The sequence below is a fragment of the Ambystoma mexicanum genome, chromosome 9 (assembly GCF_040938575.1).
Source record: "Ambystoma mexicanum isolate Mex_15411 chromosome 9, UKY_AmexF1_1, whole genome shotgun sequence".
NCBI lineage: Eukaryota > Metazoa > Chordata > Amphibia > Caudata > Ambystomatidae > Ambystoma > Ambystoma mexicanum.
In genome coordinates, this window is record NC_090931.1 from 1,322,635,410 (window position 1) to 1,322,660,647 (window position 25,238).

At 47.8% G+C, this 25,238-nt stretch overlaps 1 protein-coding gene across 1 annotated transcript in view; it reads right to left on the reverse strand.

Moving 5' to 3' along the window:
* Positions 1-8,732: 8,732 nt before the first annotated feature.
* Positions 8,733-25,238, reverse strand: part of TSN (translin) — a 195,208-nt gene continuing 178,702 nt past the window's right edge. Inside the window, exons 5-6 of the mRNA XM_069616699.1 lie at positions 17,980-18,059; positions 8,733-10,721 (exon numbers count right to left, since the gene is read on the reverse strand). Of these exons, the coding sequence (XP_069472800.1) occupies positions 10,482-10,721; positions 17,980-18,059 (320 nt within the window). The 3' untranslated portion in view covers positions 8,733-10,481. The remainder of the gene's footprint in view (positions 10,722-17,979; positions 18,060-25,238) is intronic.

Consider the following 25,238-nt stretch of genomic DNA (forward strand, 5'->3'; position numbering starts at 1 on the left):
AAAACCTTCTCACCGGAGCCTAGTGGACTCCAAGAAAGTATGAAAACGCCACCAAGTGGAATTATATGATATTTTATTTATAGCGCGCCTATACACAAGTGTTTCAAGGCGCGACGGGGCATGGGAAGGGAACAGGGGGGAACAGGGGGGAACAAGACAACGATCTTACTAGGCCCACTGTCATTGAGATTGCGCAAGTGCATGGAGGAGAAGAGGGAGAAGTGCAGGACATATGAAGAACAAAACACAGACAAATCAAGAAAAGGAAGTGCGGCCCCCTGGCAAAACGTTCAAGGGATATCGAGGGTATTAGCTTGTTTTCAGCAAAAAATCCATTTGTTAAGCCCAGGCCTACCTTAGCCACATCCATACTAAAACATTGCAGACAGGGGGAAAATTCAACTACCCCTTGTTCCTACGATTGTCCAACAAAGGGTTATAGCACTCTCGGGCCCATAGAATCTACCTATTATGTTCCTTTCCTTAGTGCCAAAGGTCGATCTAACGCATCCACTATAGAAACTAAGGCTGAGGCCTCTTCACCCAATCCCAATCTGTCCTCTACTTCTGGAACTCATGAACTGGATCATTTTCCCGTGATCATTCACAACTTAGATCTACTCGATAAAGGGCACGATGTTACCCACCTCGAGATGAGGGACATTACATTTTACATCTCTGAAATCCTTTCTAAAATCAATCAGCTAGAAGGCTTTATTATGGCAAGAGAAACTTGTAGACTTACTGATCAGGAATCAGGCTCCTTAAACATTGGACGTCGCTCAGTGCACTCACCAACACCACAAATCATAACTAGACATAAAGCTTGCCAGATATTATCTGACGGGTCAGAAGTATTAGCCAAGCCCCTGCCAAGGTATAGGGTTCGATCGAACTACAGAGAAATGTCCACTCTGGATCATTCTCTGGAGCTCCAACATAGTCTAGCTTTGATCTGTGGTAGTATCAAAGAAATAAAGTCTGCAGTGAAATTGCTGAGCATTCAGGAGCGAGCAAATGCAAAGTGGCTCCAAATCACACGTTGGGAGCTGATCCAGCTGGCAAATGATACTGAAGAAGGGTTTAACGTAATAAAAGTGGAACTGCGAGCACTACGGCTAATGACCATGCAAAACAGGTATGTCTTGGACCTGTTCACAGCGATGGACGGAGGTGTTTGCCGAAAAATTGGAAGTGCCTGCTGCACTTTCGTACCTTCCGAAGACGCAGACAACGGCTCCCTGTCCCATGTGATAGAAGCAGTACATAACTTAGGAGAAAGGATGAGAATGGAAGGTGGAGCAGAAGAAAGCACCTGGTTCGACGATATCTTCTCCTGGGTTCCATCGTGGCTGGGAATGACTGAAATTGTTGATGCCGGCTGTAGTGTTCCTCCTTTTAATTTTTTGCCTGTGCCAGGTGGGTCTTCGATGTTGTGCTCACGCAGTGCCGAATGGTGCAATGATGGTGACAATGGGCAACGCCTGCGGTACAATACAAACTATGCAGGAAGTACAGGTACAAACAGGAACAGATGACAAGCCAAGATACCAGATAGTGCCCAGGTACCACAACAAAGATATAGTAGATAAATTGTGGCATACTACCATTAAAGAGCCCCGTATACTGGAATGGTACGAGGAGGTGTGGGTGGACTTGGAAGGGGAGAGCGGATGTATATACCTGACCTGCACCCCAGATGAATATGCTAGGAGAGGTGAGAGCCTGCGAGGGGTGTGCAGAGCATGGAAGCCTATAAAAGGCACACCTGCATGGGATGACGCAATAATTGACGAGGAAGAGTGCAGGAGATTGGAGGATTTAAAGAATTTGTTACTTAAGTAACGAAAGGGGGGAAATGTAGGGGAGGATTGGTCCAAGAGACCCCTCTCCCCTGCATCCTCTCCCCCGGTGAGGTCCATGGCTCGTTAGGGGTCCCCCCTTGCCACCAGGGCCCAGGTGGTGGATGGGACAATGGTTGAAGACATTGACCAAACCTGCTGAATTTAGCTAGGCCTTGGAAACCATTTTGTCTAATATAGATGGTTTGAGCCCTGTGCACCACAGCTCGGCCCCCACCCTTGGAGAGTTTCAATTATCCCTGTGGCCACAGCTCTCTGGCAGATCCGCTGAGAGCCCGTTCCCACGAACAGACGGACATGAGCTAGTGTTAGATACCAACACTAACATTTCACCTTCCGCAGTGTATCGCTGTTTCCAGCATGACCCGGCCAGCAGGGCCTGGGTGGAAAAGAACTGTAAAATGGTCCCCTGACAAAAGCAGAGTCCCCAAATACTAATGAGCAAACCACCTGTGATGGAAGAGTTCTCTCCACAACCTCTCTGACTAAAACAACCTGTAAAACATATAAAAATGGCAGAATGGGTGCTCATATGACATTAGGGATGAAGCACCCACATCCCTGTAGCTATGCGCAAATGGTAAAAGCGTCCCGGGGGTTTTTCATGTTATGTGTTTCATCGAAAAAACTGCACCCCACGGTCCCGCGCCAAAACTGAACTAAGGCTGCTAGCGTGCAAAGGAAGACAAATGCAACCATATTGAGGGTTCATATAAGGGGTGAAAGAAAATGCACCATATGTGTGTCCAAGCCCACTATGTGCCACTGCCGCCAGTCTCGTTGGCGGGTTGTTCCTGCGTGCTCCACCAACCTCACTACTACCTCACATGTATAAGCATATAACAAAATGTTGTAGTTGTTAAAACTTAGTGTACAAGTAATGTGCTCAAATTGTCCATATGGATGGCACTAGCAATGTCAAAAACGTGAGCTTTGGAAAGACTCAATGAGTATTGTATATTATATGAATGTTTATGTCTCTTCCACCTAAAATCCGCAACACACGAGGAAAATACCTTTGTGAGCACATGCAAGGCCATTCCCCCTTCCTCCCAGTGAAGCCTGCCAGACGAAAAAGCAGAGGCCTGTGCCGCGCTGCTCCACCTCCCCCAATTCGGCTGGAGTCGCTTCAAGCATTCACATTCCCCCCGCAGCACCCAAGGCCACGGCCTGCCACCTGAATTATTTACAACTCAGCAGTAAACCCCGGCCTTAAAACACAGATCCAAAGGTGCCCTTTCTTAGGCTCCACGACCCACCGGCTCACCTTAGGTTAATGGCCCCTGTAAAATTAGGACACCCAATATTATGGCAACACTACAGGAACACATCCATAATGACTTCTAACAAGACGGGACAACTTGGACCGCCTGTCCCATGCCCCGAGACCCAACCCGCGACCTATGATACCCGGTCAACAGGACGATGGTAACCATGTATTTATGAATCGCCAGCAGACCCCACTCTAGGTGCATTCCTCCTGTGTTGCATTAACCTGTAGAATAACCTATTGAAAGATTTACATGGGAAGATAATATTGCAAGGTTGAATGACTGCGGTGTGCGTGGCCCTAGGGCAGAAAGTCAGGAAAGACATACATCTCCGACACTGGTCACGGTTGGCACAACACCGGCCGGATGAGCCCAGCTGACCTGCCAGGCCCAGGCCAACCCACGAGGGTAACCAGTGACGTCCTCCAGCCACGGCAAACCACATCGCAGCAGCACCTATAGCTAGTCGTCGCCACCCAATCCCCACGAACTTGTGCCCCCTATATAGCATGTAGGTTCTTATGACGGTTTTTGTAAATATATACGCCTGTATTTGCTAGTGTCAGACAGAGCGCTCTCTGAGTTTGCAGAGTTCTTTGCATGCCCTATTCTGATTGATAAACTCCCATTTACGCTCACCCGCACTTTGTCCTGGCCTTATTCCCATCCTGGGAGAGTCCATTATTTTCTCTCATTGTGGGGAAGATCGTGCTATCTGGGGACGCTCGCCTTCAACTCATTTCAGATTTTAGTGACCTAGGGTTAACTTTACATTAATTTAAATCGGAAAAAGAGGCACAGGAGTTTTTACAATATCAGGAGGTCCAAAAGTGGACCGAGGAAAGGCAAAACCACTGAGGGTAATAGAGGTCAAGCAGCTGAAAAGAATAGTATCTCTCAATTATTATCTATAGCTGGCACTATCAAGGACTGGTCATGGGTTGAGCCAATGATGAATTCTATCTCCTTAACAAAGCCTGCCATGAAAAATGCATAGCATGATCAGTGCAACAAATGTACTATTCAATCATGGAGCTCTTGTGGCTTCCACAACCTGACCAATGTGGTTTGCCTCTCTTCAACCTGAAAAATGCCTTGTGTGATTTTGATCCAGGAAACTATAAAAATAGACCAATTGCACTTGGAAAGCTTTATGACCTACTGCTCTCTAGCCTCTATGGTAAAAGGGGGGCATCCCTCTGGGGGTCTAGCGATAGCCATTAACAATGCAATCGATGGCACTACCAGACTAATATTTTGTTTACAGTATTTTATCCATGCAAGAGCTTAGTGCGGATACAGTGATGAGTTTATTGAAAATAGATCGACTCCCGACATCAGTGAGATGGAGCTCTAGGCTGTGCCACCAAATTACTGCTTTGGTCTCGCTGGAAATGGAAAAAGTGGGCAAGTCGGTTTTTGTAAATGGCAATCTAAGTAAAAGATGAAATCATTACCAACATTGTCTCCAAATCACTTCAAATACTAACCAGCCAACTAAAACAAGGGTATCTCCCACACAAGTATGCATTTGATCTAAAACTAAAGATGCTAAAACGCTGTAAAAATAGGGAATTAAGAAAATTGAGGATCAATTGCATTCACTCTTTCCAGTATAATAGAAATAAAAGATCTATCCTTCAAACTTATAAAAACGAAGTGAAATCCATTAAGTTTGAAAATCATAACTTCGAAAATCAAAACATGATAAAATATATGTCAGCATGATACAAAATTCATTTGGACTCTAATTAAACAGATCAATCCCCAGCATAGAGAGGATAATTACTCTTCAATCTCAGCAGAGGTATGGAAAGACCATATCGAATTAAAGTTTCAAATCCCCTCCTGCTTTAGCGAGATTCAATACCCTAGACCTCCGAATTCGTGTATGCACAAATTTGATTGAAGCATACAAGATATAGAGTGGGCCTTTAGGAAACTCAATCCTTCCAGAGATGCTGGCATGGACAGCGTTCCTGCTTGTGTGTACAAAACAGACCCTGGTATACGGGCTACGATATTAAAACCCAAGTTTGATCTCATTGCTGCCACATTGACCTTCCCTGATATCTAGGTATCCTTGATAATTGTACAAGTTTACTACCATCCAATAGATCTTACTGATGCTGTTCCGAAGATCTTCTCAATCCTAATCTTACATGAACTTCAGAATTATATTTCAGTTCATGATATCTATTCAAAATACCAGATTGGATTCCAAAAAAAGGGATGAGCACGTCATTAAATGCCACTATAATATTTCACTTGCTAGCTCAAACTAACAAAGGCTCCACTCAGGTATACATGGCCTCACTGGATATATCTTCTATGGAATAGTATAACTAGCCTGGAGATACCGCAATCTTTAAATCTACCTTGTTTCACTACTACATGTTAACACCTCCTATAAAGTCAGAATAAATCGAGAAGGGGTGATGACTGATTCTATTTTGACACATGTAGGTTTGAAACAAGGATGACTTATGGAAAGACGAACATTTTTTTGGCTAAAATGGGGCTGATTCGTCTGCATTGGATTGCCTTTGCAGACGATATTATATTGTTCGATATAGCCCCTTTGGACTCGAAAAGAAATTATAGATTTTTAAAAGATTCGCTCACAAACACAACCTTAAACTTAACTCATCTAAATCTAAGATCATGATATTTACTGGGGGCAGTAAATTGAAACCCTATAGATGGATGATTGAAGGAGCATTTATTGAACAACCTTTGAAAATCACTTACCACTTTTGTCTCAGATGAAGGTGATCGCTGCAGAAGGTATCAAGGAATGGCACAAATTAAGGCATCCTGCGAATATGCCCACCACTTACTCCACGAAAAGCAAACTCACGGACAGGGTGGGACCATAACAATTTACTCCAGACAGTGCTGTAAGCGAATTAGACAAGGCATGCAGACTGGCGCCTTTTTCTAGCCCTGAAGAAAGTGGTACATTTGCACCAACCCACTGAAATCGGTCGGCTTTTATGCGACCGAGTCTAGTGAAATACAAATAATCTCACAGAAAAAAAGGTTGCAACATCTTCTCTCCTATAACCAAGAAAAAAGATACCACGAATTTGTGTAAAACACAACACAGAGAGATCCAACGACCTGAAGGAGTCTCTTTTAGATATGTGGGGTTTCACTCTACTCTCTAAAGTAAAACTTCAAACCTGCAAGCAAGTCACACAGCAGTGAGTCCTCCCCAACAGTGTGCCCAGAACACACATAGCACCTGACAAGAGGAAGATTTCTTTTTTTTTTTAAAATGTCCAACTCCTTTATTTTTTAAACTACTTTTTGCTAGACAAAGAATCCAAATACATTTTCAAAAAATTAATTTGAATAGCAGACAACACATGCCTGGTCCCTGATTTGGCATGTGCCTTTTAGCACAATAGTTTTTCTATCTTCGGACAAGGTAGTCTGTATGTAGATTAGTGAAAGGGCAAGTTTTTTTTCTCTCTGCAGATCCTGCCACTACCCAGACCTTGAACATTCCTCCCGCCAACTTACCTCGCCAACATCCTGGAAGGCGGCACTTTCATGTCAGAACCAAAAAGGTGCATCAGTTTTACGGTAATATGCATAAGTCGTACTTGTTGTGTATTGTTTTGTTATGTTATGTAAACAATAAACCGATGATACAAAAAACACGCCCCATTCTATTCGGGATATGCTACTCCAGTCCAGGGTTTAACTTTGCTTTATTGGACTTGTAGCCCTCAATGGAAAGTTAAAGCCAGGGACTGGACCAGCATCTCTTGAATGAAATCGGGCATTTTGGCATGTATGGTAGAAAGAAAGGAGAGAAGATGAAGGGCGGAACAGGAGAGGAACTTGAGAGGAGAGTCTGGTACCCGCCACTCTAGCCACATGACCCAAGGAACCAGGGGTGGTGGTACCAGGTAAAAGTCCAGGAGCACCAACCTGGCATCCTGATGGTTCCAGAATCATCCAGGTAAAGCAAACTCAAATCCAATGAAGATGTGTGGGACACTATAAATCCTACTGATTGAGTTACTGTTTACCACCAAGAAGGCGTACCTCTTTCAGTGCGGGGAGGGCAATGGAAGGATTGAGGAAATGGCGTTCTTGACAGTTGTGGGTTGTAATCAAAGGCCCCAAACAAATGGAACTGAAAGGCCAGGTGAAAAAGACCTACCTGTCATCACCAAAAAAAAATCAGCATTTTAATTCACAAAGGAAGAAGCAATTCAAAAGTCCTTTTCACATGAAAAATAGGATTTTAAACTTTGTAAACATCGACACAAAAATGGCTTTGCATGTGTGCTTGCAAGTTAAAGCAAGACACGAGAAACATGTTCCCCTACCAACATAAAGAGGTTGGGGAAAAGACATGGTATGTGTGTTACAAAGAGAAAGTTAGATTATGTGTCAATTGCAAAATACTGTCAAAACATTTGAAAAGAAAAGCCTGCTTGGTTGCCATGAAAAGTTCCTATAAGTGTATTTAGGCGGACTATGTGGGCGTCTTTCTGCAAGTGAAATCCAGAGACAGCTAAAACAAAAATGCAATCCGGGTGTAGATTGGAAAAGCACATCACATAGGGGTCTGAGAAATAAATGCATCATTTTTCAATGAAATTGTCACCCATCAAAAAGGGGTACACAGGCTATTCAGACCCACTTTTCAGCAGAAAAACAAACAGCAGATAATAAAAAAGTATATTATTGACTGAAAGAAACAGCCCTGTACTTCAGCACAAAAGCAAAGTAAACCCTGATCAGTAAAACACAACATATGTCAAAGAATAAAGGCAGAGTTTAGAAATTGCAATCAGTGACTTCCATTTCAGCCAACGACAAACGAGGAGGCTCTTGGCAAACTTCAAAGAATTCCTCCACTACAAGCCTGGCGTTTACACCCCCTTCCACCCCAGTTATTTACAACTGCAATAAAGTGTGGCTGCTAAGAGGCGTTTAAAACAGACTTTTCCTAGATCTGGTGTTTTGGTACAAATCTGTAACCCAACTGCTAGCCTTTTAAGCATGCAGAAAAATCGAAATTGTACAGCATTGCAAACGTAAGGTGAGTTTATGCATGGACCAGTATTGAGGATTAACAAGAAGTTAATTGTGAGCCACAAAAAAGGTGGCATGTGTAGTCGAGTGTGATTTCTATTACCTATAATTAAAATAAATACAAATATTTCCTATACCCGTCCTGGTTCTTGGCTCACTGTGGGCACAGGGGGAAGGGGGATTTGTGTGACTCTTTAGTAAGGCCAGCACTAAACAACATAAGCGAGTATTGCAGGGCTTCTTGATTGGAGGTGGGAAATAACCCCCCAGGTTAAGGGCGGTCTCAATATAACACAACACTGTGGATTTAAGTTGGCCATTGTTCCTTTGGATGAGATTAAACAAGAGTATAACCCTTATCCTGCAGATGTATGAGGGAGAGGAGAGTTTGTGGATCTTAGACTGAACCTGTAGCCCAAAACTACTAACTTGGAACCATTGCTTTATTTACAATTGGATTCAATGTTTTACTAATTGTATAACTTTAATGCAAACCGAGAAAACATTCAAATTAAAACAATGAAAAACAAGCAGTCACCAGTTTTCCTTACGTCAAAAGCTTATAAAGGATTTTATTGCTTAAAACAAATCCAGCGATTCTCGCTGAATGGCTTAACACAGGCAACAAATATGTTTGTTGATCTACATCAATGCTTGTCATCAATTATTTAAACAGTATTTAAAAAAAAACAGTTTGTGTTTGGTAACATCTATCCCAAAGTTGCAAGACAACACAAGTTAAACCAGCAGAACATGACTGAAGATATGTCCATGCACAATCTAACAAAACTTGAGCAAAAGCAAACACTAACATGCTAACTTTGATCTTTGCTTAGCAGGACTAACAGAATAGGATGGGCACAATGTAGGCCAAAATCCACAGCAAGTGTTTTCTGGAAAGAGTACATATAATATCTGGAAGCACACCCACAATTGCTTCCTTGACTAACGGTCTGAAATATGTCAATGTCAACATTCAGTACCTTTTTAGTATTAGCAATGGACAATTAAATAGTTCTAAATTCAGATCCCCTGGTTTGTAAAGGTCAACCATTGAGCAAATTGAAACTTTTCTTCTTGTTATGATGCAAACTTTATAAATAACTGGATGCGTAAGGCCTCAGGGAAAGACCTGTATAATTATTAGGCACCAGTTATAGAAGGAGACTTTGGGGCAAAATGAACCGTTGCATTTCTAGATACGTGCAGTACATCAGGAGACGTACTAACTGAAGAATGTTCATGCTTTAAAAGGACGTTCTTTACATTTCATTGGTTTCCCAGACAAGAAAAGCATGAAGATCTGAGCAAGCAGAATGTTTCCTTTGGTTCAAGAGCCTTTCACATATTTTAAACAGGTTATATCTTGTTTTTTTACTGCTCAAACAACCACATTTACCCACACAAAATGCACTACACTATCATTAAGTGGTTGCTGAACCATTCAAATGTAAGTAAATTCTGGAAGGCCTTGTTTTAGCTACGCCATTATAGGAGGTGGCCCATATTTATGACACTAGTGGGTACAAATTGCAGTACCTTACACCAGCAAAAAGAGACTCTACATTGTTTAAATGGAACAAGCACTAAGCATTACTAAACACTGACATGCTGCTTTACAAGCCTGCACACAAAGCTGTGCACCCATTAGCATGTAGTTTAGCAAAAAGGCACACAGACAATACAAAACTGAGCAAGATTAAGCCACTCCGCTAATATTTTGCTGATGGACCAGTACATTTATAGAGAAAACCTAACCACAAGATATCAGCTGACCTGGAGAGTAAATGTGCAGCCGTTCTAAATAGAAAACAGTGGCCAAAGAAAAATGTTCTAAACGTTAAAGTGTGACAGCAGCCTGTGAAGAACTTCATACAGGAATGTGCGTGTCACAGATTCTCTCATGAACATCTGGGATAGCTCTGAGGGTTTTGTTCAGAGTAGTCCACTCATGGAGCAGGTAGTAACTGTAATTTACAGTGGTGGGAGAGCGACCGTCACCAAGTGTGACCTCAGAAATGCAGCGATTGTAAAAACTAGGCAAAGTAGCACTTACAGTCAACCTGGTAAAGAAAAAACAATTTCAAATGTATACAGTTTTCATACAAAATCCAACAAAAAAAGGGGACTTCTAACACCTACTATATGCGTTGCTACTAATTGAAACATCAATTGTTTATAGGTGTTTGTCTTTCCAAAGACAAGAGTAAAGAGGCTGGACTTATGCCTCCTGGCCACCTACACTTGTGGCAACTCTGTAGGGTAAGTGAAGACCCACAGCCACAATCATCTATTTCTCTTCTGCACCAGCTTCAGATGTCTTTTCCTTGCTGAGTCCTCGGATGGAAAGGTCATAAACCACCTCCTCAATCTTCTTCACGTCGTACTTGAGGCCGTCGTACCGCTTCCTCAAGGAATCGTTCTTTAAATTAAGGAGACGAAAACCGGCATCCAACTCGTTGATGAAAGTGGAAATGCGGAGGGGCCGGGAATAGTCCCCGGCAGTGACACTATTCACAGCCAGCCTCGACTATGTAAGAAAAGGAGAAAGGAACATAATTTGAAATTAGGAACACTTTACTAGAGATTAAATGTGCAGAACTTTGGTAGTGTTTCACTCAAGACAAAAAACAAGAAAAGCCTGCATGTTCTTCCAAAAGATGAAACAGGCAGTTTTTAAGTGTATGTGTCTTTTTTTTATATATAGCCATACAAGCTGCAATACTACGCTTCAGCAAGCTTCAAGTCAAGAAAGCAGTGAATAAGAAGACACTCAACCTGCAAAACATATCCTACTGGACTGTGTTCCTTTAAGCCAAGTGCCAGTGTAACCTATTTGTTGAACACCCATGTTAGCAGCCTCAAAATAGGCAGCATACCAGCCACATAAAAGCCACCTACCGCTGCTTCCACCCACAAAATCCACCTACCCCTGCTTCCATCCACACAACTCTGCTGATATATTTGAATCAGTGGCATGAGATCAGCCCCACAGCCAGCGGCTCTAATATTGCTGCCTGAAAAACCCCATCTTTAAATTTGCATTATTTTCTAGGTGCAAAGTATGGATTATAAAATGAGCCTGTTCAGTAAGCCCTCCATACAATGCCATCTTAAAGTGCAGTCAAACCAAGATGCCATTGTTGTACAATAGTGCGCACCAAATCGTTTGAGAAAAGGAGACTACTTTAATGCCCCATGTCAAATAAACTAATGATCCAAGTCCACATTCCAATGCAGAGGTGTCCACTACAAATATGCACCAATGACATTCCTAATCTTCTGTACTCTAACTAAAAGATAGTCACCCATTCACCAGCTTGTGGTGCCCTAAACATGGGCAGATGTGGGTGCCACTATACCACTGTGAATGTTGCCCTTAACTACGGATACACGAAGAGTGTCGGTTTCTGATGTGAAGACACTGCAGACTGTTAGAAGCAAGGCACACAAAACAAATCTAAATAAATTACTATTCAGGGCCATTATACCTACCCAACTGCTCCCCTTTGAAGGGGTAAGAATGGACAGATGAAGGAGGCAAGTTAGTATACAACAGAGGTTACACATAAACTCACATGGAAGACATTTCACAAAAAAATAGACAAAAAGGAACAAGTTACTTACCTGTAACTGTTGTTCTCCAGCATGGGTCTGGCATGGATTCACATGCTCATGAATATTCCCCGTCGTCAGGCCGGGAATCCTCGGTAAAGAAAAAATCAGTATCAGTTCGTTTCTGATTGGTCTTGCGTAGTTGTAACCAATCACTGATCTCTGCGTCATACTGACCACAGCCAATGACTGCCCTCTACCTAAGCCCCGCCTCTGGCAGCCATCTTCAGATTTGGTAGCACGTGAAGAGGCAGTATGACCAAGTGAAGAGCCGCAGAGGGGTAGGCGGGAGGGTTCGCATGTGAATCCATGCCAGACTCATGCTGGAGAACAACAGTTACAGGTAAGTAACTTGTTCCTTCTCCAGCATGGGGTCTGGCATGGATTCACATGCTCATGAATATAAGAATAAATAGCAGTACACACATGCACAACCACGGGGGGTGGCAAAAGGCTCAACATTAAGCAATACAAAAAACTCAACATTAAGCATCTCTTACCTCCTCACCAGGCTCACCTTAAGCGAACAGGTTGCGCAGCACTGCTTGGCCGACCCTGGACTCCTCCCTGGAATCCCGATCGACGCAGTAGAATCTCGTGAAGGTGTGCGTCGACCTCCACGTAGCAGCCCTGCAGATGTCCAGCAAGGGCACACCAGATAAGAACGCCGTAGTAGCAGCGATCTCTCTGGTCGAATGGGCTCTCGGACGGCCTGGCAGCGGTCGGTTAGCCAACCGGTGGCAGTGCATGATGCAGCCGGAGAGCCATCTGGAAATAGAAGACTTCGAGAGAGCCTTCCCTTGATTCACAGGTCCAAAGTTCACGAACAGCTGTGATGTCCTCCGGAAACTCTTCGTGCGGTCCACGTAGAACTTCAGCGCTCTAGCCACATCCAGCGAGTGCAAAGTCCTCTCGGCCGGCGACGAAGGAGACGGGAAGAAAACAGGTAACACCAAGGGCTCGTTAAGATGGAAGTCCGACGGCACTTTGGGCATAAAGGAGGGGTGCGTCCTAAGCACCACCCTCGAGGCATGGAAAGTCAAGTACAGTGCTTTGCAGGATAGGGCCTGGATCTCTCCCACTCGTCGTGAGGAGGTAATGGCCACCAGGAATGCAGTCTTCCACGACACAAACTTCATTGGTGCGGAGTGCATCGGCTCGAATGGGGGCCCCCATGAGCCTGGTCAGCACCACGTTAAGTTCCCACGCCGGGGCCGGGGCCTTCACCGGCGGGAACGACCGGAACAGTCCTTTCATAAACTCTTTCACCAGTCGATGGGACCACAGGGACGTCCGTCCTGTGGTTCTGGTATATCTGGAGATCGCCGCCAGATGAATCTTAATGGAGGCATGGGCTAGCCCAGCGTTTGCCAGCGATAGCAGGTACGGCAGTACTTGAGGGGCCGTAATCCGTAGGGGGTTGATCTTCTGTGCTCGGCACCAGATAGAGAACCTCTTCCACTTATGACCGTAGCATTTGAGAATCGAGGACGCCCTGGCCTTTGCAAGAACCTCTCTGCAATCGGCCGGTATATCGTAGCCTCCAAACTCTAGCGCTGCAGGAGCCAGGCCTGCAGGTTCAGCGACGCCGGGTCGTGGTGGAAGATGGCGCCTCCTCCTCTGGAGAGAAGGTCTGCGTCCGCCGACAGTTTGATGGGAGGGGACGTTGACAAGTCCAGAAGGTCCGGGAACCAGATCTGCCTCGGCCACGCCGGTGCGACGAGGATCATCCTGCACCGGGACCTCTTGAGTTGGCTGATGAGTCGAAGCAGCAACGGAGGGAACGCATACAGGTATAGGCCGTCCCAGGGGAACGAGAACGCATCGCCCATGCTTCTCGGCTGGGGAAACCTGCTGGTGAACCTCTTGCACTTCGAGTTCGTCGCTGTTGCGAACAGGTCGATTTGGGGTTTGCCCCATCGTCGGAAGAGTTGATCCACCTGATCCTGGCGCAGTTCCCACTCGTGACACGCGCGCAGCTCCCTGCTGAGCGAGTCAGCGATGGTGTTGCTTTCTCCTGCCAGATGGAAGGGAACCAGGAACATCCCCTGGGCGACCGCCCAGTGCCACAGATCCTGTGCCTCCTTGGATAGGGCTTGGGATCTGGTGCCTCCCGGCTTCCGTATGGAAAACATTGTCGTGGTGTTGTCCGTGAAGATCCGCACCACCTTGCCCTTGAGCGACGGGAGGAACGATTTGAGAGCCCAGAAGACGGCTCGGAGTTCCAGGATGTTGATGTGCAGGAGCCTCTCCTCCGGGAGCCAGAGGCCTCTTGCGTGGAGATCTCCGGTGTGGGCGCCCCAACCTTCCAGGGAGGCGTCCGTCGTCACCGTCTCCAGGTACGCCGGCGTCTGAAAGTCCTTGCCCGCCGTGAGGTGCGCTCGAACGCCCCACCACTGAATCGCCCGCCGGAACACCTCGTTGAGGGGGACCCTGTCTTCGAAGGTGCCCGCCGCCTGCATCCAACGGGCGTCGAGAAATTCTTGAAGAGGGCGCATCCGTAGTCTGCAGAGGCGCACCAGGTAGATGCAAGAGGACATCATCCCCAGGAGGGACTTGATGGACCTCACCCTGGCCACGTCCGTGGCTAGCAGGCGCCGCACTCTGCCTAGAATCGTCTTCGTCCGTTCTTCCAACGGGGCCGCCAGGCGCCTCACTGTATCGAGCTTTGCTCCCAGAAACAGGGCCACCTGCGACGGCACCAGGTGGGACTTTGGGTAGTTTATGGCGAATCCCAGGTCTGTGAGTAGCTGGACGGTCCTCGCAGTGTGTTCGACGGCGAGTTCCCTCGTCCTTGAGCGGATGAGCCAGTCGTCCAGGTAGGGGTAGATGTGAATCCCCTGCAGGCGCAGCTGCGCCACCACTGGTGCTAGGCACTTGGTAAAGACCCTGGGGGCCGACTTCAATCCGAACGGCCGTGCTCTGAATTGGTAGTGGCGTCCCTGGACGACGAACCTGAGGAACTTTCGGTGACTTTTGAGGATGGGAACGTGGAAGTATGCATCCTCCAGGTCCAACGACGATAGAAAGTCGCCTTCCTCCAGCTGTCCCAGTACGTGCTGGAGGGTGACCATCCTGAACTTTTGTGATCTGATGTATTTTTTCAAACGACGAAGGTCCAGGATGTGGCGCCAGCCGCCCGTCTTCTTCCTGACGAGGAAGTACCTTGAGTACACCCCGGAGCCTCTTCGGGACAAGCTCGATGGCGCCTTTCCTGAGCATCGCCCGTACTTCCAACAGCAGTTGCGGGACGTGATTTTCCTTCCTGGCCACAGGTGGAACGTGAGGGCACTTCTTCAGGAATTCCATAGAGTGTCCTCTTGCCAGGGTATCCAGCACCCAACGGTCGGTGGAGATGGACTTCCACACGGCGACGAAATTCGTCAGCCGGCCTCCCACCGGGGTGCTTCGGTGGGGGCCCGAGACCACGGCTGGTTCAGTCCTGCTTGGAGGTGGTGGCCTTGCCGCCCTGGCCACCTTGCCGACGGCGGCGAGGCTCTCCCTGCTTGCTGCGACCCCTGTAGGCCTCCTGAGACGAGGAGCGTGCCGCCTGGCGGTAGGACGACGAGCCACCGCTGGATCCCTTGGAGGTACCCGGTCTGCCTCCGGAGCTCCGAAAGGGCCGTCGTTGCTGAAGGGTTCCTAGGGCGCGGGCCGTCTCCGTTTTTATGGCTTGGAGGGATTCGTCCACCGCCTTCCCGAACAAGTTGCTGCCGTCGAACGGCATGTCCAACACCCTGGTCTGGACGTCCTGACGGAAGTCAGTCGCCCGGAGCCAACCCCGTCGTCATAGGCAAACACCGTTGCCCAGCTGGCGGAACCCAGTATCGGCCATATCGGTTGCCACCGTTATGGCGTGGTCCGACGCCATCTCGCCCTCTTGCAGTATTTCCAGGGCCTCGGACCGCTTGTCGTCTGGCAGGAAGTCCAATATGGGGGCCAGCTTAAACCAGAGCTCCCTGTCGTAACGGGCCACGATCGCCAGGGCGTTGGCCGCTTTGATCGTCATCGCCGACGATATGACCCGCCGCCCCATGGCGTCCAACTTCTTTCCCTCGCCGCCCGGCGGGGAATTCAACGTCGAGGCTCCTGACCCCGCCGCTTTCTTCTTCGCCGCCGCCGAGACGACCGAGTCTGGCGTTGGCTGGGCCCTGAGGCACAGGGGAGCGGTTTCGGGGACCCGGTACTTCTTCTCGTACCGGTCCCGTTTGGCTGGTGCTGTGGAGGGATTTTTGAGAACCGACAGGCCCTCCTCCCAGATGTCATCGATTAGAGGCACCGCGATGACAGGCTTCCTCTTGGCCTCCCGGCGCTGATAGAGGAAACCTTCCTTTTTCTGCTCCTCCGGGCAGAGCTGGAACAATTCGGACGCCCTGGCGATCATGGCGTGGAATGAGCCAATCTCGTCGGGCGGCGAGGCCCGTGCGACGGGAGACGAGAGACCCGTTCCGTCGCCCTCAGAACCCATCGTCGAGCCCAACGCACCGTCATCTCCCGACTCCTGGGAGGAAGAGGAGGGAACTGTAGGCCTTACGGGGGCGAGCGGAGGAGAGGGTTGGGTCCTCCGTCGTTTGTTCTGAGGACTTCCCGACGGGCCAGGTTGCGGGTCCTCCGGCCTGGGCCGTGGGAATCTCGTCCTTATCTCAGAGCATAAGGACTGGATCGCAGACAAAATGGCCACCGTCCATCCTGAGGCCTAGGTTCCGGCCGCGCCGGAAGGGAAGGCTGCTCTTCCACGCCATCGTCGTCTTCCTCGGTTATCTCCCGAGGATCTTCCTTACGGGATCGAACCTTCTCGAATTGAACTTCGAGGCTCCTCACGGCCTCGGTCAGTTCCTCCTCCGAGGCTGACTCCGAGCTCAAGGAGGCTACCGTGCCCCCCCTCGCTTCTTCCACCATGGCGGCCACGACGATGGGCTGAAAAGAGGATTCCCTCCTTGGCGGCAGGGAAACTCTAGTCCCGGAGGCAGTCTCCGCTGGCGGGGTCTCTGCCGGCTTGGCCAGAGTCGCTGCGATCGCCTCGATAGAGGCCTTTGCCTGCTGGGTATGGGCCTTCACCACCTTAGGTGCGTCCCGGGCGTTCTCCTTCGGGGAAGGGGCGACGCCTCGCTCCCCCTCTTCCGAGATCGGACGGGGCTTCTCCCGAAGCTTACCCGGGGTCTCGGACTTCCTCTTCCCCGAACCGGAGCGCTGGCTCGTGGTTGACGGTGCCGGGGAAGGTGCGCCCTGCCTGGCGACCGAAGAGCCCAACCTTTCGGCGCTCCCGGAGCCAGCGGACTCGCGGCGCTTGGCCTGGTGTTGGGCCCCCATCGCCGGGGCGCCCGCAGAGGACTTAGAAGCCCGCTCGGACCCTTTCTTCTTCTTCTCACCCGTTGAGCCCTTCTCCAACCAGCTGGCGAGACGGGATCGACAGTCCCTCATGGTCCGCTTCGACAAGTTCTTGCAGAACTGGCAGTCCTTCTCTACATGAGGCTTGTCCCCATGAAGACAGTAGAGGCATCACGAATGTTCGTCTTCCTTAAACACATTCTGCAGCCCGCATCCAGGGCAGCTGCAAAACAGTTTGGGTCCGGGCGACGAACTCACATCCTGGGCCATCTCGAACTAGGCCGCGAATCTTCTGGAATCCTCCAAGAAGTTGATTCGACGAAATCTTCACCCTTGAGGGGCCTAGGAAAATCCTGCAACGGGTAGCCGTTAACGGGAGTAGAAACGGTGGAGCTTGAGGCTCGATTAACCGAAAAAATGTGAAAATTCACCTGAAAAAGCGCGAAACACGCAGTAAAAGCTCGAGAGCTAAGCACGAGGACTCCCAACACTTGAACGTGCGGTAAAAATCTGAAGATGGCTGCCAGAGGCGTGGCTTAGGTAGAGGGCAGTCATTGGATGTGGTCAGTATGACGCAGAGATCAGTGATTGGTTACTACTACGAAAGACAGAAACGAAACTGATACTGATTTTTTCTTTACCGAGGATTCCCGGCCTGACGACGGGGAATATTCATGAGCATGTGAATCCATGCCAGACCCCATGCTGGAGAAGCTTATTTAACACGTAGACACATTTTGAGGAAATACGATTTAAACATACTCTTGGTTGTATATTTCATTAATCACTAAAAGTCAAAACAATAAACTTAATTAAATTTCATCATGCATTTGCTTGGCTCTTACCAATTCACTTGCAAGTGTCAAAACTCCAGACAAGTAATCTTCAATATCGAGATGAAATCCTTTTTCTCTATCAGACTCAACTAAAAGTTAAGAGAAGCCGCAGTTACTTCATCAGTGTTTGATCATCTATGACACATTACACCACTACTGTTTCAAAAACAACCTGAGAAAACCCCTCCCTCTTCTGTTAATCTCTCTTCCAGAACGTTCTCTTTACTCTTTAAGTGCTTGTTCCAAATTCTTTCGAAGCCATACTGTTCCTTGAGGTGGTCAGGATTGTGATTTGCAGAGTTTAGAAAAATACCCACCCCTTCATTGAAATCACAATGGGGCATTTTTAAGTAACTGTACTATACAATCTTTTTCAAACAGTTTAAAATGCCATTACTTATTGGAATGCTAGCACCAATACGCATTGACAACGAAGAGCACTTAAAGAGGCTCAGAATGGAACAAAGACACTACAGTGGACCACATAAATGACAGACATTTGAGGAATTGAAAATGGCCATATGTACCGCACCAGTGTTGGGGACCCCAGACTACAAAAGGGAACTCTTCCTATTTTCCCACACCAACGGTGTAGTGATGAGAGCAGTTCTGACTCAGAAGACAAGCATGGCCCGTAAGCCAATTGCTTACTACAGTGGACAGCTTGACCCAGTGATGACTGGACATTCTCTGTACGATCAATCATTGGCTGCTGCAACCTTCGCAATGGAGAAGAGAGCATCAGTAGTGACAATGGGGTGCACCTCCACTCTTTAGTGGCGCACGCCCCGTTTGCGATACTGCACAAGCCAAACAGCACACTGACCACGCAGGGATCATCAGGGTATGAAGTCATACTATCCAAGTCAGGATTGAGGATTGTAAGGTGCAAGACTGTAAACCCAACATTATTTTTGGCAGATTTCTACCAACCAGGAGACTATGCCCATGACTGCGCAAAGAACATAGAACTGTTCAGTGAGACACGCAAGGTGGAGGAGGATGCACTTGAAGGGGGTATTGGGGGGAGGGGGTGGGGAAAGAGGGGCAGATATGCTTTACATGACGGTTCATCGACCATTAACCAGACTAATGGGGTCAGGAGGACAGGAACTGCTGTAGTGAGATTAAAAGAGGACGGGACAAGTGAGGTGGTTGTGGATGCACGATTACCATCTCATTACTCAGCACAAGCAGCAGAAGTAGTGCTCTCATATTGACACTAGAACACAGCAAAAGGGTGACAATTTACTCTGATAGCGCGTACATATCATCAACAGTACATTCAGGATTGGTGCGATGGCTATGGGGAGGGTTGAGAAGGGCAGATGGGACCCCAGTGCAACATGTGCTCTTGTTAGGCAAACTAATTGATGTGATCACCTATCTCAGAGAACTAGCATTGGTGAAGTGCCAGGCATACACCAAAGGGGGAAGACTCAATATCAAGGAGAAATGAGGCAAGAGACTGAGGCCAAGTGCGCAGCCTATTTTGGGGACCTGTGGGAACTGACAGAGACCCAACGCCCTGGGAGGAGTGAGACACATGTTGATGAGGGAAGGGTACAACCATCTACCAGAAAAACAAATTGTGGAACTACAGGGAGCTGCACCACGAGAGAAGAGAACTCTGGGTAAAGAGAGGATGTTCTATGTCCCCTACAGATGCCTTGTGGCGACAGAATAACAAAGGGAACGTGGTAATGCCATTGGCCTTACTGAAAAAAGCACTGGCACAGCTACATTATCCAACACACACAGGGAAAGAGGTCATTGCTGCACGAATTGGACAATCATGGTTCTGTCCAAATTTGAATGAGCATGTAGAAAATGTCATTAGTACCGGTTTAATGTGCCAGCAGTTCACTGCTGCGCACACCCTGAGAGTTGTGAGAGGAGCCATACCAAGACCGGAAGGGCCATTTTTGCATCTCCACGTGGATATGATCCAAGTGTGTCAAGGATACACTACATGATAGTGGTTGTCTGACCATTCTCCAGGTGGATTGAGGCTGGGGTCTGTTCACATGCTGACGCTCTTAGAGCAGCAAAGTGTTGGTCCGGGAGGTTTTTCCAAGATGGGGAGTGTGTGAGGTCCTGCAGTCTGACAACAGCCTTCACTTTGCCAATTAACTGTTTCAACATATCACCACCCTGCTACGAATCAAACACAAATTTGCCTGTGCGTACTACCCGCAAGCAAATGGGGTGTGTGAACACCTCAATTGACTCCTGAAGGAGTGCATTGCCAAAACTCGGCACAGCACCAAAAATAACTGGCTACACTGCCTACCTACCATTGGCACTGTTTGAACTGTGCAATAAGCCAGGGTCCGACCTCCATTTAACACCCCACGAGGTGGTGACAGGACAGCGCATGAATCTACCCCTGGCTCCTCCCACTAGGACACTCAAAGATTGTGAGAGTAGTGCAGAGATACTTGGGCAAGAGATGTATGATTCTGTTAATTACCTGGTTTCAAGTGCGTCTTTTCTCTCTCGCCAGATATAGCAGATCCGGGGCACGCCTGAAGACAACGAAGAAAACAACTGCAGCGATACAGATTCTGATATTAACTTTGAACATTCAGTAAGAGTGGGAGACTTGGTGCTCCTAAGAAACTTTGTGAGGTCCTATGAATCTAGGAAGTTCCATTTCTTTTTTACAGAGTGCAGGCCTTGACGGACAAAGCTGTTAGACTTGAAGGGAGAAACGCCTGGAATCACATCCAAGATATCAAGCCTTACAAAGTGGCGGCCACACCTGGCAACGAGGGAGGAGCGATCGACAGGGCCAATGCAAAAGATCTCCAACTACAAGAGCGCACAAACATTCCTGATTTAGGGAAACCTGGCCATCCTATGGTCCAACGCTCCCAAGCAGCGAGAGTACAAACAGACACTTGTGTGCGTAGATGTCATGATGCCTACCTCCAAGGAGCCAGGTCCGACCCAGCAACACCAGAGGCAGGCATCATTTCCCCCAGGGGAGTGCCAGCGGGCCCAAACTGGGGCCCTTTGGACGCAGTCCTGGCGCCTTAGGCGCCAGGCTCATGTTGGACCTCTGTCCTGGCGCCTTAGGCGCCAGGCTCATAAAGCTAGACATGTGTTCAAGTGTTTTAATGTGCACTTACCTGATGCAGACCATGCTGCCACATCCAGGCCCTCTTGAGGCCTGAATAGGAACTACTTTACCTGTGGGACTACTTTCCACCCGGGTGTGGTCGGGGAAGGATACATACCTGATCGGAGGAAGGATACACACTTGGAACTTCTTCCAAAGCTATTTAAACCACACCCGATCAGCAACTCACGCTTCGCGTTGTTCTGCTCCTCGCAGCTGGACGCTCACCGTGTCAGCTCCTGCATCTGGACTTCAGCCATGCCTGTCAGCATCCTGGGTCACCTGCAAAGAGAGACAAGAGACCTACCAGCTAATCTGCACCACGGAGACATCACTGACGATCCTGAAAGGGAAGACATCATTTTTAAAACCATTTTGTTACGATCGCTGCAGCGCTGCATTTCACTCACCTTTCCTGGGTTCCTCCATCTTCAGCAGCGATCATCCGGATACACAGCCACTTCCCAGAGCCTAGAGAAAAAGACAAGAATAAGAGGTGAGAGAAGGAAGGGAATAGGAAAAGCTCAGTTTCCTTCTAAGACTTACCTGTTGCGTCATTCCCATTTCATTTCGGGTCTTGCTGCTTCCAAGCGGGACCCCGGCCCCTATGGGGAAAAAAGACAAAGACATTAGATGAGCGAATGCAAAAACATTACCCGAGCGCTCATCTTTGACTTACCAGATCTTTACTGGAACTGCACGTTTCACTTCGGGTCGGCGCCATATCTCCGGCATTCCGAACCCCGGCCCCTATGGGGAAAAGACATCAACATCAGCGCTTTGTTGCAAGAAGTCTCCAAAGGAATCTTCATTCATCACCTGAAAAAGACAATGAACATTATTATTTAAAGCTTGAACTTTTGAACTTGCAACAGAACTTTTACAGCGCCTTACCAGTATAATCAAGCTTACCTGAACCCCCATCCAACCTCAATCCAGTGAAGTAACTGGGTTCAACGCGCCCCTGCGTCAGAAGCAGGATGGAGAGCTCGTCCTTTCAGACCCTAAGGTGAGACTTCACGGGGAATCGTGGAAGGGTATCGTGGAGGGTTGGAAGAGAGTGGGAGGCTTGAGCATAACTCAGTCAGTAGGTAATACTCCCTTTTCACGCATAGGGGAATATTCCTGTGAGCCGGAGAAGCCAGAGTACAGGGGCCCTTCCTGTCCATCTTCAGAGTCCTGCGCTTCACCATTGAAGAAGCATCAGCACTCGAAGCCAGACCAATGCCTCCGTGGGAATCAGGTGAGCGTTACAGAACGCGAAGCCTACCCACAATTTCCCACCCGGGCGCTATGGAGACTTCCGAGACTGACCAGCTGGCCCAGCTTTTGGGGGAATTACGGGCAGAGGTGCACTCAGCCCGCCAGGAGACTAACGCTCTCAAAAGAGAACTGATCTTATCTAAGGAAAGAACTGATGACCTAGCCAAAAGGTTATTACAGGCCCAGGCAGGGCACACTCCTTTACCTAATTCCGGAGACATTTCCACATCAATGGGTTTGAGTAACCCGGTACAAATGAATCTACCTGGACACATGCCTTTGGCCCCACCTGAAAGTTTTGCGGGGGATCCCAAGAAATATGCCGTCTTTATGAACCAATGTCGTTTACACTTTCTATGCAGACCCGGAGCCTTCCCTAACGACCAGACCAAGGTAGCCTTTATACTATCTTACCTCAGTGGCAGCGCTGCCGATTGGTCTATTCCATTGGTAAATCAGGATGATCCCATTCTCCAGAATTTTCAGGGCTTCCAGGCCAGCATGGAAAGATTGTTCGCTCGACACTCTCAAGCACTTTCTTCGAAATTGTCCAGTTAAACCGCTTAAGAAGGTGGTTGGAGCTACTGATAATGAATTAGTGACACCTGATTCGGGAAACGACCTAGCCCGGCAAGCGTAGGGGTCCGCTTGCCGAGCTTGAAAACTAACTCTTTGACCTCGCATTTCGTCATGCCAATGGTGCTCGTGGACCCAAAACAGCCTCAGCAGTTGCATGCTATAAAAGCATACATCGACAGTGGAGCTATTGGAAATTACATAGACCGTGAATTGGCTTCCAGGATTAAGCTTCCTCTCCGCCCGAAAGTAACCCAAGGTGTCATTACTACAGTAGATGGAACCGAAATAGCCTCAGGGCCTGTAACGCATTCCACTGTTGAAGTGACACTGGTGGGTCAGGATGGACATCGGGAAGCAATCGTGTTTGATGTGATCAAGGCCCCACAATTTCAAGTAATTCTTGGAATTCCTTGGTTAGAAACACATAATCCCAGAATTGACTGGCGAGCAAAGAAGATAAGTTTTCCTGATTGTGAACCAACTTGTTATCCAAGAAATCCAGCTATGGGTCTAGCCACAGCAACTTCCACCCCTGTACAGCTACCGTCAGAATACCAAGAATTCCAAGACGTTTTTCAGAAAGAACAGGCTAACACGTTACCTCCCCATCGGTCTTATGATTGCCAGATCGATCTGGTACCCAATGCTCAACTACCTTGTAGTAGGATTTATGCTCTTACGGAACCTGAGAACCTGCATTTGCGTCAGTATTTAGATCAGTACCTAGCCAATGGTTTTATTCGCCCATCCAAGTCTCCTGTCTCTTCAGCTCTGTTCTTCGTGCCAAAAAAAGAAGGCGACCTTAGAACGTGTATAGACTATCGCGCCCTAAATCAAATAACGATTAAGAATCGTTATCCTCTGCCCTTGATCCCTGAGCTTATCGACCAGGTGAAAGACGCTTGTGTGTACACCAAGTTAGATCTCCGAGGAGCTTATCACCTGGTGCGCATAAAAGAAGGTGACGAATGGAAGACTGCATTCCGCACCAAATTTGGGCTCTTCGAATATCAGGTGATGCCCTTCGGTTTGTGCAATGCACCTGCCGCCTTTCAGTACTTTATGGATGATGTTCTTCGGGAACTTATCGATGTCTGCGTCATTGTTTACATTGACGACATCCTGGTGTACTCTTCTTCAGAATCTGATCACAGAAAACAGGTTAGGGCAGTTCTTGAGAAACTGCGCCAGCACAGACTATTTGCAAAACTCGAAAAATGCGTTTTTCATACCACAGAAGTTGAGTTTCTCGGATTCATCCGGACACCGCAAGGAGTCCGAATGGACTCGCGAAAGGTGGACGCCATCCTGAAATGGCCATCTCCAAGCTCGGTGAAGCGAGTTCAGAGCATGCTCGGCTTTGCCAATTTCTATCGAAGATTCATCCCGGAATTTTCCCGAACAGTCCAACCCATCACCGCTCTCCTAAAGAAAAACAAATGCTTCGAATGGACTGTTGAGGCCGAACAAGACTTCCAGGACCTGAAAACCAAATTCACCTCTGCACCTGTATTGAAGCACCCGCACCCAGATCTCCCGTACATAGTGGAAACCGATGCTTCCAGTTCGGCCATGGGAGCTGTCCTGTCGCAAAGAGACCCAAAAACTAACCAACTACACCCAGTGGCCTTTTGGTCCAGAAAATGTTCTCCTCCTGAAATCAACTACGCAATTACCGATAAAGAGTTACTGGCCATCAAATCTGCTTTCAAGGCTTGGCGTCACTACCTTCTCGGGGCAAGACACACCATCACCGTAATTACGGACCACAGAAACTTACAGTATTTAAAGACGGCCAAAGCTCAATCTTCACGACAACTCTGATGGGCTCTATTCTTTGCGGAATTTGATTTTGTAATTACCTATCGCCCTGGCTGCAAGAATGGAAAAGCAGAAGCCTTATCCCGGATTGGCATGGAAGAACCTAATTCGAGCTTAGAACCTGTGCCCATCATACCTGAGCAAAGAATCTTAGGCTTAACTTCATTGCAATCTATTGAGGACATCCAAACGCAAGTAAAACAACTTCTAGACTCTTCAACCTTACTGGAATGGAGTCAAAAGGGTCCTCATTACACCGTTAAGGATGACTTACCCTACTTCCAGGAGCGGTTGTTTCTGCCAAGTAAAGAATTGCAAGAACTTGTTATTGCCCATCATCATGAATCTTTAATGGAAGGACACCCTGGTATCGCTAAAACGGAGGAAAAAATCAAACGCCACTTCTGGTGGCCTTCTTGGAGAAAAGAAAGTCTTTTGTACTGTCTTGTGGAATTTGCGCCCAAAACAAGGCTCAAAAGAA